The 12,354-nt window shown below is 41.6% G+C and overlaps 1 protein-coding gene across 1 annotated transcript in view; it reads right to left on the bottom strand.

Moving 5' to 3' along the window:
• The window catches only part of LOC145412391 (uncharacterized), a 235,392-nt gene that overhangs the window by 52,757 nt on the left and 170,281 nt on the right, over positions 1 to 12,354 (bottom strand). The window contains exons 11-12 of the mRNA XM_080282280.1: positions 10,554 to 10,711; positions 1,613 to 1,790 (exon numbers count right to left, since the gene is read on the bottom strand). Of these exons, the coding sequence (XP_080138406.1) occupies positions 1,613 to 1,790; positions 10,554 to 10,711 (336 nt within the window). The remainder of the gene's footprint in view (positions 1 to 1,612; positions 1,791 to 10,553; positions 10,712 to 12,354) is intronic.

Here is a 12,354-nt window from a genome sequence, read left to right on the forward strand (position 1 = left end):
GTTATTCATCGAGATGGCCAGGGACTTGCTGTAAGTACCCAGAATGTTTCATATTGTACTGTATTTTCTATACTTACCTCTAACACCTCATTTCACTCTTTTATGTCCCTTATTGGTATGAATAGTGTCTTAGGTGCTATGCATGTGCAGTAGGGAGGTGTTTTTCTGAGTTAGGCTAGGTTACGGTCCACATTTACCAGTCCAGGAGCCAGGGACTTGTTGTATGTACCCAGAATGTTTAATACAGTATTGTATAAACTCACCTCTAAAACCTCATTTATGGTTCTTTTGCATTTATTTCAGTCTTTTATGTCCCTTATTGGTGTGATTTGAGTCTTAAATAGGTGCAATGCATGTCCAGAGGGAGTTGTATAGGTGTTTTTCAGAGTTAGTGTCCATAAGTACAAGTCCAGAAGGCTGGGGTCCAATATCCGGACAGGAACACTTTCCGGACGTGCCTTTGGCTCTATTATATCGGATATTGGGGGGATTACTGTATTACTGTTAAAAGTTACAAAAAGAACCAGACCAAAACTGATCCTTGAATCAATCCAAAATGCAATGGAGCTGGTTCTTAAATGGCTACTCCAAGGACCACACAATGAGAATAGTCAGATCAAGAGAAGTGAAGATGGGACAGTGCATCAATATGGATGTCAAACAATCACAGGTCATTAAGTAACTGCTGATGACTACCAAAGGAAAGAAAGTGATCCAACAAGACCAGAAGTTATAACTTTTCAGTGTAGGTATTTAACACTATAAGTCATTGTGAATTTTCCAATTGGGTGCTTCTGCCGAGTTTTACTACTTTTAAAAATCTGATACTTGTAGAGTATACTTGGATTTTACCATAATCAGAATCGACAAAGGAAACTGAGTAAAAACATTGCAACATGATGGGTAAAGCAAAACCAGGGTAGAAATACAAAGGCATATCTAAGCTGCACCTAACAGTCACCCTGGTTCTCCTAAGTTCAAAAAACTATCCAAACAGAAATTACAATAACGAGAGCACACACAAGACACATACTGAACTACTTACTTACTGACCAGCCAAATTATTGAGAAGGTTCCATAACAGTACACAAAAGAAAAAGATAATCAGAGCCAAGGAAAGGATTTAATGCTAGGTTACCACTGCAATGTGGAGTTCCCAGCATATCCTACAAAGTGAGGCACAGGACTCATCATACAGTGCTCATTCTTAATGAGTGGAGCAAACGTGAATGACCCTGTGGAAGACTTGTAATGCCTTATAAGGCAATTTAACTGGAAACAAGAAGCAATGCATCCTCAGTTCTGAGTTTGGGATGATTCTGCCCATTAGCACTTAAAACAAGTGGGTGGTGCTGTAAGATGACTGACTGCCTCTTTTTCAGGAAGCCTCCAAATGATGCATTGTGAAAAATCTGTAGTTAAATTTTGAAGCAGGAGGATCAGTTTTGAAAAAGACATGATGGAGTCCACTAATAATGTTTTTTAAGAGTTATGTATCATAAACCTCAAATAATGGTGTATGGCTATGGGTGAATTACTTTTATCAGAATTACAAGATAATAAGTTTATTAAATCATTCATCTGAAAAACAGTCAAATTGTGATACAGTAACCTGTTTGGTGCTCTGAACTGGTGAGATGGTTGTACAACAACAGACTTGCCAGCTCCTTCTCTGGCCTACATTTGCCAGCAATGCAGACTCTATGCGAACCACAGAAAGATCCCTCCAAAGCTGGATGAGCTGGACGTGTCACCACGCCATTGGTGCAGTACAGGTAGTCGCATAGGTCCTGTGCAAAGGTAATAGTACATTCATCCAAAGGGTTTACTGTGCTTTTAATAACAAAATTCTTCACTGCCTAACTAAAGCATGAGCATCGTATCAATGATATGATAATTTTAATAATAATAAATTATATTGTAGGCAGGGTTCCCATCATCCACTTACAGCAGACCCTCAGCTTGTGTATTCTACGTACAGAACACTTTTGATCTTATACAACTGATCCGAATGCGACTCATTAACCCCATATGCATCCAAACAGTGGTGGTGACAGTAGCAATACTGATGGCAGCAGTGTGTTAATGGAAGAAAGGGTAACTGTGATAGTGGTAGTATTGTAGCAGTCAGTGTGATGATAACTGTGGTAGTGGTACTAATGGTAGTAGTCGGAGTGAAGATAACCGTGGTAGTGGAAGTGGGTGTAGCTGTGACAGTGACAGTGATGGTAGTGGTAATAATGGTAGTGATGTTAGCTATAGAAATTATGGATATGGTAGAGGTAGTGATGGAAACTATGGTAATGGTAGTGAGGACAGTTGTGGTAGTGGATGTGGTAGTAATAGTGGTAGAGGCAGTGATGGTAGCCTGAGTACCGTAGTGTTTGTGATGGTGGCCAATGTAGTAGTTGTGATAGCAGTGGCAATACTGATGGTAGCTGTGGTAGTGGCAGTGACAGTAGCTATTTTAGTATTTGTGATGGCAGATGTAGTAGTGGTAGTGATAGCTGTAGTAGTACGGTAACAGCAATAGTAGCTGTAGGAGTGGAAGTGATGGTAGCTGCCACTACAGTAACTGTTGCTTTAAACTTCTTTCATATATCTGTATTATGTACATCTTACATCCGTATAGTGGGGTATATCTTTAGAAAGCATATCAGTTACAAAGCTGGGGTCATAAAAAAAGTGGGAGACAGACTACATTTCAGGTACACACATTTTCTTTTTATACCAGGCTGAAGGGACCCAATTACACAATTGCCACAGACGAGTGGAGCATAGCTAATATATTAGCTGCATAAAACCTAGTGTTACCTTCTGGTGGTTATTTGAAGTGACTAGCCAGATGGTTTCCTGTAATCCAAAAACCATTAATGGCATTGGATGGTAAACACATACAGTAACTGAAGAATGGATACCTGGCAATCTAGTAGGTAAAGTTGCTCCATCTGGCTGTGGTTCATAAAGGTTTCAGTATAAACAATAAACAGGATTCCTTGCTCACTAAAGGATGATACCTGGTCACCATCAACTTCAAATGTCTACACTGGTTAATTAGTCTAGCCCCAGGTCTCTTATGCCCCTGATGAGTCTGTAAAGGTTTGGATGGATGAATGGATAAGGAGAGTGGGTGAAGTTGATTCATAAAAACTTTCACAGTACCTCTTAGGTATATGCAAGATGAACCTTCACAGTAAGTCCTCTGCAAAAACATGCTAAAAATTAGACAATGATACTTCATGCTAAAAATAAATCATCATCATCATCATCACCCAGACCTCCTTTCCCACCCTAGGGAAGGATGAGCAGTAGCAATGTCAAGACAGCCCAAGTTTGCCCAATCCAATGGGCCATGCTTCCATTCACTCATCATTCAAGCCCTTGGAAACCTGGCTCTATCTGATATGTCAAAAACATTCACCACATTCTGCAGCTTCACAAAAACATATTCAATAGAGTAAATCCAGACCCTGTCTCGTTAGAAAGGGGTGCCAAATCCCTGATCATGAACATCCTCTCACAACATTCATCCAGCCAGCTCGATCTCTTGTCATTCCCCTTGCCTCACCGACTTCCATACCTCTCTTCCTCACATATTCATCCACCATATCTCTCCATCTTCTCCTTGGCCTACCTCGCCTCCTCCCTCCTTCAAATTCTCTCAGATATACATTTTACACCACTCTATTATCGTCCATTCTCTCCACATGACCATACCATCTCAGTACAGTCTCTTCAATTGTGGTGTCCACAGACTTCCTCACTTCACATCTTTCATGAATCACATTATTTCATATCCTATCCACTCTCTGTATTCCACATACATTCCCCAGTAGGCCCATCTCCACTGCTCTCACTCTTGACTTTTCATTTTCATGCCACAACATAGTCTCACATCCTTATGTTAAAGCTGGCACTAACACTCCTTCATGCAAGCCTCGTGCAGCTGCAACATTCAAGCCTCTGTTTCTTAACAAGACCTTCATAGCACCATCTACTTTCCTTCCTTGTGTCACTCTACTTTCCAATTCTTCGGCACATTTTCCTCTCTTTTCTATCACAGTACCCAGGTATTGGAACTCTATGATCATTCCAAGATAAGTCCCGAGCAAATGAAACCCCAAGCATGTTCAAGGATGATGTAGGATTAAGCTGAATATTATCAAACATTAGTGGGTATACCTGTGGAAGATTTTGTCGAGTTGACAGGTGTAAGAACTGAGTCTTAGATGTATTAAAAACAACCAGATTATTTTTACCCCAGTCAGAGATACGAGCCAAGTCAGACATTAGGTGTGCCATAGCCTCATCCTTTGTTTGTTGAAGTAACTGCTGAGATGGGCATTGCGGGAACTGAATGGAAAGGTGAAGGGTGGAGTCATTAGCTTATGAATGGATAGGGGGTTAGATGTACAGATTAGAAGGTCATTGATGAATAAAAGGAAGAGAATTGGTGATAGGACAGAGCCCTGAGGAACACCACTGTTGATAGATCTAGGAGAAGAATGATGGCCGTCTACAACAGCAGCTACAGAACGACCAGAAAGGAAGCTAGCGATGAAAGCACAGATAGAAGGATAGAAACCGTAAGAGGGCAGTTTGGAAATTAAAGATTTATGCCAGACTCAATCGAAAGACTTTGAGATGTCAAGTGCAATGGCAAAGCTTTCGCCAAAGTCCCAAAAGGAGGATGATCAGGAGTCTGAAAGGTAGGTGAGAAGATCACCAGTGGAGCGTCCCTGATGGAACCCGTACTGACGATCAGAAAAAAGGTTATGATAGGAAAGATGCCTTAAAATTTTTCTATTGAGAATTGACTCGAAAACTTTTGAAATACAGGACGTTAAAGCAACTGGACGATAGTTGGAGGGTTGGGAGTGGTCACCTTTCTTTGGGACTGGCTGAATGAGAGCAAACTTCCAGCAAGAAGGAAAGGTACAAGCTGACAGACAAAGGCGAAAGAGTTTGCCTAGGAAGGGTGTAAGTACAGAAGCACAGTTCTTGAAAACAACAGGCAGGACTCCATCAGGCCCATATGCCTTGTTAGTATTGAGGCCAGTGATGGCAGAAAATACATCAGCTGAAGACATTTTAATGTCAGCCATGAGGAAGTCAGAGGGGGGAAGTGATGGAGAAACAGCACCGGAATCGTCTAAGGTGGAATTGGAGGAGAAAGTCTGTGTGAAGAGATATGCTTTATCAATAGAAGAAATAGCTACAGAACCATCCGAGTACAAAAGAGGAGGGAAGGATGATGAGGTAAAGTTGTTAAAAAGGTTTTTGGCAAGGTGCCAGAAGGAGCGGGAAGAATTCAAGTTGGAGTGTTGAAAGCATTTAGTACGGATGAAATTATTTTTAGCAGAGAGAAGAACAGACTTAGCACAATTCCGGACAGAAACGTAAAGATGATGTGATTCAGGGGTGGGTTGGCTCCAGTACCTTTTGTAGGCCCTCTCCTTGTTGCGGACAGTATTAGAACAAGCGTGATTAAACCAAGGCATTCTTGCGTTAGACAAAGGATACGAGAAAGGAATGTATGCTTCCATGCCCGAGAGAATAACCTCCATAACACACAAGACACACCCAGATGGCTCCCGGCCATGGAAGCAATAATCATTCCAGGGAAAATCAAAGAAGTACTGCCTGAGGGCCTTCCAATCCGCGGCTCCAAAATGCAACAGACGACGTTTCCCCGGAGGATCCACAGGCCGTACCGGAGTGATAGGACAGGTTAAGGTGATGAGGTTGTGATCGGAGGAGCCCAATGGAGAGAACAGATTAACAGTGTAAGCAGAAGGATTAGCTGTAAGGAAGAGGTCACGTATGTTGGAGCTCTCTCCAAGGCAGTCTGGGATATGGGTAGGGTGCTGTACAAGCTGCTCTAGGTCATTAAGGATAGAAAAGATGCCATGAATATCTTGTGCATACACCTTCCACGTCCCCCATCTGCTCCAAATCATATTTACCCAATCGCTGCTCCACATCTCCCTTATACTCTGCCTTTTTTCCATCCTCTCACAACCTTTCTACCCTCCTTGTATGGACTACTTCCTCCTCTCCTTCCCTTCTCCTCCTCCATTTCATTTGAACCTTGACTTTCTCCACCATGCGGTGGTCAGAAAGTCCATTCCCCCAACCTCTGTATGCTCTTGCATCCATTACACACCTCTTCCTTCTATCATCCACAAACACATAATCAATCATTGCCTTTCGTTCATTCAGTTCTCCCTTCTCATCACTCGCCACGTATACCTGTGGATCATTTCATGTCTAAAGTGGGTATTGGCTATCACCAACCCCATCCCTACACAAATATCCACTAGGGCACTGCCATTCTCATCCACCTCTGCATGCACACCCACCTCACATTATACACAATAAAAATGTTATGCTTTTCTAGATTTTAAGACAGTCTTCACACAAGTATATCTTATTTATTTTGAAAAGTTTGACATTGGAGGTTCTGTGGCTGAAGCGTGCAACGCTTCTTGGTCACATGTTAAATATTCGTTCTGAAGCGTTACTTGAATCTGTGCATCATTTACACACACAAAAACTAGTAGCTTACATATGACTACCCATACATACAAATCATCTGAAGACATTCACACTCTTCAATTTACCGTCTTTTCTTTACATATACGGTATATCTATCTATCTCTATCTATTTATACACACACACAAGCACCAAATTGCAAACCTCATACTTACAACAGACTGTCCTAATGAAGCCTAGGCAAGATCTATATGTAACGTTTTTCCAACAACTCAACTAAAGAGTTGTTTCACTTTATACGCTGTGCTTCAAGGAACTGCCAATTGACGTTCATCCCCTCGTCTCAGAGTTACTGTCTTCTTACTGACCCCAACTACTGCCTCCTTCCTTATCATATGCAGTAAATCATTTAATTATTAAGAATATAGTCAGAAGAGTGATTAAATATTATGACTAAACAAAGAATACAACAATAAACAGGTGTGGGCATTTTGTACTTATTTTGAGAGTGTGAGTGCGTTTAAGTACTTGGGTAGTGTGATGAGTAAGGATGGAAATTTGGAGGGTGAACTGCTTGAAAGGGTACAACAAGGAAGAAAGGTTGCTGGTTCCCTGAAAGCAGTGATAAGAAACAGGGAATTGGGCATGGAAGTGAAAAAGTTACTGCAAGACAGTATTGTGATACCAACTCTAACTTATGGAAGTGACGCTTGGACAATGTTGGAGGGACAGAAGTCAAGAGTGACAGCAGTGGAAATGAGTTATTTGAGAGGAGCATGTGGATTCACATGGAGAGACAGATTTATGAATGAGGATGTGAAGAAGCATTGTGGTGTGGATGTGGATGTGATAGGAAGCGTTAAGAGAAACACATTGAGGTGGTTTGGCCACATGGAGAGAATGAAGAGTAAGACACTGACAAGGAGTGTGAGTGAGGTGGACGGGGAAAGATGGACGGGAAGGCCAAGGGTGAGATAGAGGGATGGAGTGGAGAGGTATATGAGAGAGGGGGTGTGTGAGCTGGAAGCAGGGCAGTGAATTGGTGGGGAACGGGGCGACGTGGAGGCGATTTGTTTGTGGCCACCCCTTAAGGGATTATGATATCTGGCAACAGACAGATAGACAATGTACACTACTGTATTTATGTACATAAACCCACACGGCCACCACACTTATACATTATGTACCACCAGTACACAGTATACCTCACTCTCAGCTCGCTGGTTACTTCATTTCCTTTTTCTTTTTTCCTCCTCTCCTTTCCCACTCACCCACTTATTATTATAAACCTTCAATGATTCAAAGTATGACTACGAAACTGCTGGGCAGTGTCAAAGTAACAACATTCTTTCACACAGAATCAGGCAAAACAATGAACAAAATCCTTAGTAACAGTAATTTTCATCTTTCTTCCATCCATATCTGATATCTGGATATCGACAGCAAATATCGGTATCGGTTCAGTATCGAAAAAAATGCAAATATCGGCAACGTATTAGTTCAGCAATCCTATCGGTTAATGTGACTGAGAGAGAGAGAGAGAGAGAGAGAGAGAAATAATGATGTAGTAACGAATGCTTGGCATCAACCACAAAACTGCCTTAAGCTCTCACTTTAAGTCATAGTGAGACATACAATAATCCCTCATCTTTTGTGAGATTATAGTACAAAGCAACCTGCAAGAAACAAATTTCTGTAAAGTTGTCTAATCCTTATAAAAGGGGCTTCCAGAGAAATAATTTAACTATGAAGTGGCTTAAAAATGCTTTTTAGTGCCCCCCAAATTCACCAGCCATAAAATATTACTTGTTTAAAGCATATTTTGAGATCATTTAACAAATAATTTTGCAAAATTATCTCAAACTACACTAAAGGCTAGTGTATTTGGTGCTGGTATACTTATCCACAAAAAAAAGTCAAGAAAGTCATGGGATGATTATTTTCTTCAGTAAGATCTGTGCATTACTGTACAATTACTGATTCAATGATAATTAATGTTGTCTGAGCTGTAAAGTGACAAAAATTGGGTGAGATGTGTGAAAAGTACAACAACTATTATTAATCTTTCCAGCACCCATTGGTAACTGGGAGTTCTCATTTCATCCATTTCATTTATAAAGGCTCCAAGATGCTTGCATGCATCAGCCTTGGTCACCTAATGGTGGCTCTTCGTGCAGCATAATCTATGACAGCCTCCCTATTCAGTCCCTTATCCCAGAGGTCACATTCCCTTGGCCTAGATCTTTTTTGGTCTGCCTGTCGCAGCCCTATCCCCAACATTAATACCTCTCACTTTCTGCATCCAATTGTCATCACCCATCCTCTCCACATGCCCAAACCATCTCAATCTGCCTCTCCTAACCACAACACCAATACACTGCAGTCCCATCCATCCTCTTAACTCTTCCATCATAAACCTAGCCCACCAAGGCCTCGCACGTGAGGATAATCTGAACATCCACCTAATCACTGTCATTTCTGTATGTTTTTAACCTGCAAATATCCTCTCCCTTAAATGCCCAGGTCTCACTACCATATATTACACTCCTAACACGTCACATACAAAGATCCTTACCATGGAGGAAGAACCCTCTCGGGGCCACAAGAGACAACACCTCCCTGACCTTCTTCCAACCACTCCTCACTCTAGCCACAGAGCTAGCTCCAGCCTGACCTCCAGCACATAACATGTCCCTCAAATAACAAAACTCTTCCACACACACAAGAGACACCAGCATGATCAATCCTTTTGCAAAAAAACAAAAATCTCCACATGCTCTCCCTGACACGACACATACATGAAATCAGCATTATCTCGCAGTCTACCTCTAATACCACTACATCTCTTATGCACCCTCTTGACAGATGGAATTACTTCCCACACCCTTGTGACAAACTGCACATGGCCACTCTCCCTCTTCACTGAGAGTACCACCACCAACTCTGGATACCATCACCTTTGTTTTATCTGCATTTACTTTCAGGCCCTTGTGCCCCACACCATCTCGCCACTTCCTAAATCCTTCCTCAACCTCCCTTTCGTTTTCTGCAATCAACATCAAGTCATCAGCATATATCTCCCATGGGAGTCCACTTCTGAAATAACATTAGAGGGCTTCAAGCACAATGATCATCAACTGGTAGTGTTTTCTGGTTGGTAATAAACATTGTTCAGCTTTTGGACTTGGGCTGGTTACAAATATTCCCCAGGGGTCCACTTTGGTATGTCTGGTAATCTGTTCTCACTGATGCCATGTTATACATGTAACCTACCTAATGCTAATATAATCAACAATACATTTGTTATTGCAATCCATACCTAATGTTAAGTGAAGTATTCCTGTACCTGGTTGGCAATACTCACACCCTCAGATGTGGCTTGAGCTTGGGAGCCTTGATTGGCTTGCAAGAGGTTCATGCCTTATTTTTGCAATCATTTTTGAACAAATTAGGCTTTAGTCTGACTTCAAACTTACTTCAAGCACCATGCCTGGTTCATGCTTTGTCCTATCACTTGGGCTTATAGGTTTTACAACAGGACTCAGAGAGAAAAGTTTCATTTGCAATCTCCTCTAAATAATAAGAAAAATGAAGTTCCTTGCGGCATAATCCATTACCAATGCAAGGAGGGGTGGTTGCCAAGCTCCTCTAACTTGGTCATCTTTTACAGCATTCAGAGAAGGGCTAAATGGGCAGTATTCTTTTCACCATTCCCTATGTATCTATTCATTTTCTAAAAACGACACAATCTTGTACACTCTATCAAAAATCCATCCCTACACAGGTGACAACGGGTTTCACAATGAGCACTGCTGCTTATCGCATATTTTGTTTAGGTGAATATTTCTGAATGAACTGCAGTATTTACGTCCTACGTTGGATCAAGTTCTTTCTTCATGTCGCACTGGCTAAAATACTGGGCATGTACAACTACGAGTAGTTACTGGAAAATATTTTCATACATTTCATTCACTGTCTCAAAATGTGGAAAGTTGTAAAGATAATTTTTTGATCGAGTGTACATCTCACACAGAACTGTGACTGAACATCAACTTACAAATTTGGTAAGCGCAGGGTAAAAATCTCTGCCAAACATAGCCTTGCACTGGTCAGGCAAGGAGAATTGGTAACCTGGAGTTCTCTTCAGAATGATTTCCGAATCTATCTCCATCTCACGCTCATTCTCAGACTTCTGCTCCTTTCGGGCTCTTCCCACTGTGGACAACAGGGCTGAAATATTATGATCAGAATATATTCCCTCATAAACTCCACAAAAATTTGTGAAGGATTTAGCTATTCATCATCATCATATTAACTTTTGAAAAAGAAGCTATGCATGTGAAAGAGTGTGGTAAGTTGAGATTTTACGGAACTGAGTTTCTAAGGTATTACAGAAAGCAAGGTTTCTTTTGCCCTAATCAGAAATAAGACACATGTTGGAAACTACATGTACCACAGCCTCACTCCATAATTTGTGGTAGTTGTTGCCATGGGCACTACAACAAGAAAGTGGAAATGAGAAGCATGGAGTCATCAGCATATGAGTAGACAGGGCTAGAAGTACAGTTCAAAAACTCACTGAAGAATTGAAGGAAGGTTAGGCGACAGGATAAAACCCTGGAGACCACCACCACTGGGAACTTTAGAAGTGTAACTGTCAACAATCAAAGTTACTGAATGACCATAAAGAAAACTTGAGATGAAGATGCTGATAAAAGAATAGACACACAGGTGTTGCTATGGCTCCAGGTTCATGTGCACGTGAATCTAGTGGACTTTAGGAAGCTGACCATTTCAGTTTATTATTCCCAGAGATCTTCTCTTCTTCTTCTTCTTTGTGGGCTTGAGGGATGCAGCCAAAACAACAGCCCAATGCCCTTCTGATGCAAACTCATTAGAGCCTCAAGTTAAATGCAAGAAAGCTGCCTAGATTTACAGATAAAGTCAGACGTGTACCGTATAACATGCTGCTGCAACTGAGGGTCCCCAACACTATTCCCTCCCCCCAAGAGGATGTGAAATGAAGTTGAAAATTCCAATACATGCCAGGCAGTCTCGCAAAAGTGTGCAGAGGGGGCAGAATCTCAGGCACTACATGAAATGTTTTATGGTCTGACCCAGGGACACCACTGACACAAAGGGTGGTATTATACTCATCTGGTATAGGTGACTTGTGAGGTCCATATGGTTCAATTGCAACCAGGTGAGAGCAACATCAACATCCTGAATGGGCGGTGAACTCAAGGATTTGTGCAGGGGAGTTAGTGCAAAAACGCACTAGGTAGAAGGAAGCGAGGGTAGTCATATATTTTTTTTTAGTCTTTTTTTTTTTTTTATGTGAGGAAGAAGGAACCTGGGGCTAGAAGCCTACAAGACTGTTCCCTCAGAGAAAAAATTAAGAGAAAACAGAGAACCAAATTCAAGATCTGTTCATTTTGAGATGCCTGGACACACTGTGTTTGAATGGCTGGATGTCATAGGCACTTGGAAATACAGAAAGACGAAGACAGTTCCAGAACACCTGTTGTCCTGCATTCCTGAGCATGCAGGCACTGTGTGCAAGATTAAGGATTGTGACTGTATTAGGAGCCACAGAGAACAACGTGCCAGGTCAGCGCCTGCCTTCCTACTGTGTCAGCAACTTCATTACCATGCATGCCTACATATGAGGGAATCATTTGAAGGCAGAATTGCCAGGGGCAAGGAGAAACAGGTACTCCAAAATGGGATGGACCAGCCTGACACAAGTCAATGGATGATCTGAGAGGAGTAAAAGAGTACGTAAGATCAGTCAGCACACCTCTCTCCCACCATTTGACAGGGATGTATTCCATAAAAAGTGGGAATAATGACTTGGT

Source organism: Coenobita brevimanus, chromosome 93 (assembly GCF_032717465.1).
Source record: "Coenobita brevimanus isolate Jiangsu-jjx chromosome 93, ASM3271746v2, whole genome shotgun sequence".
NCBI classification, from domain to species: domain Eukaryota; kingdom Metazoa; phylum Arthropoda; class Malacostraca; order Decapoda; family Coenobitidae; genus Coenobita; species Coenobita brevimanus.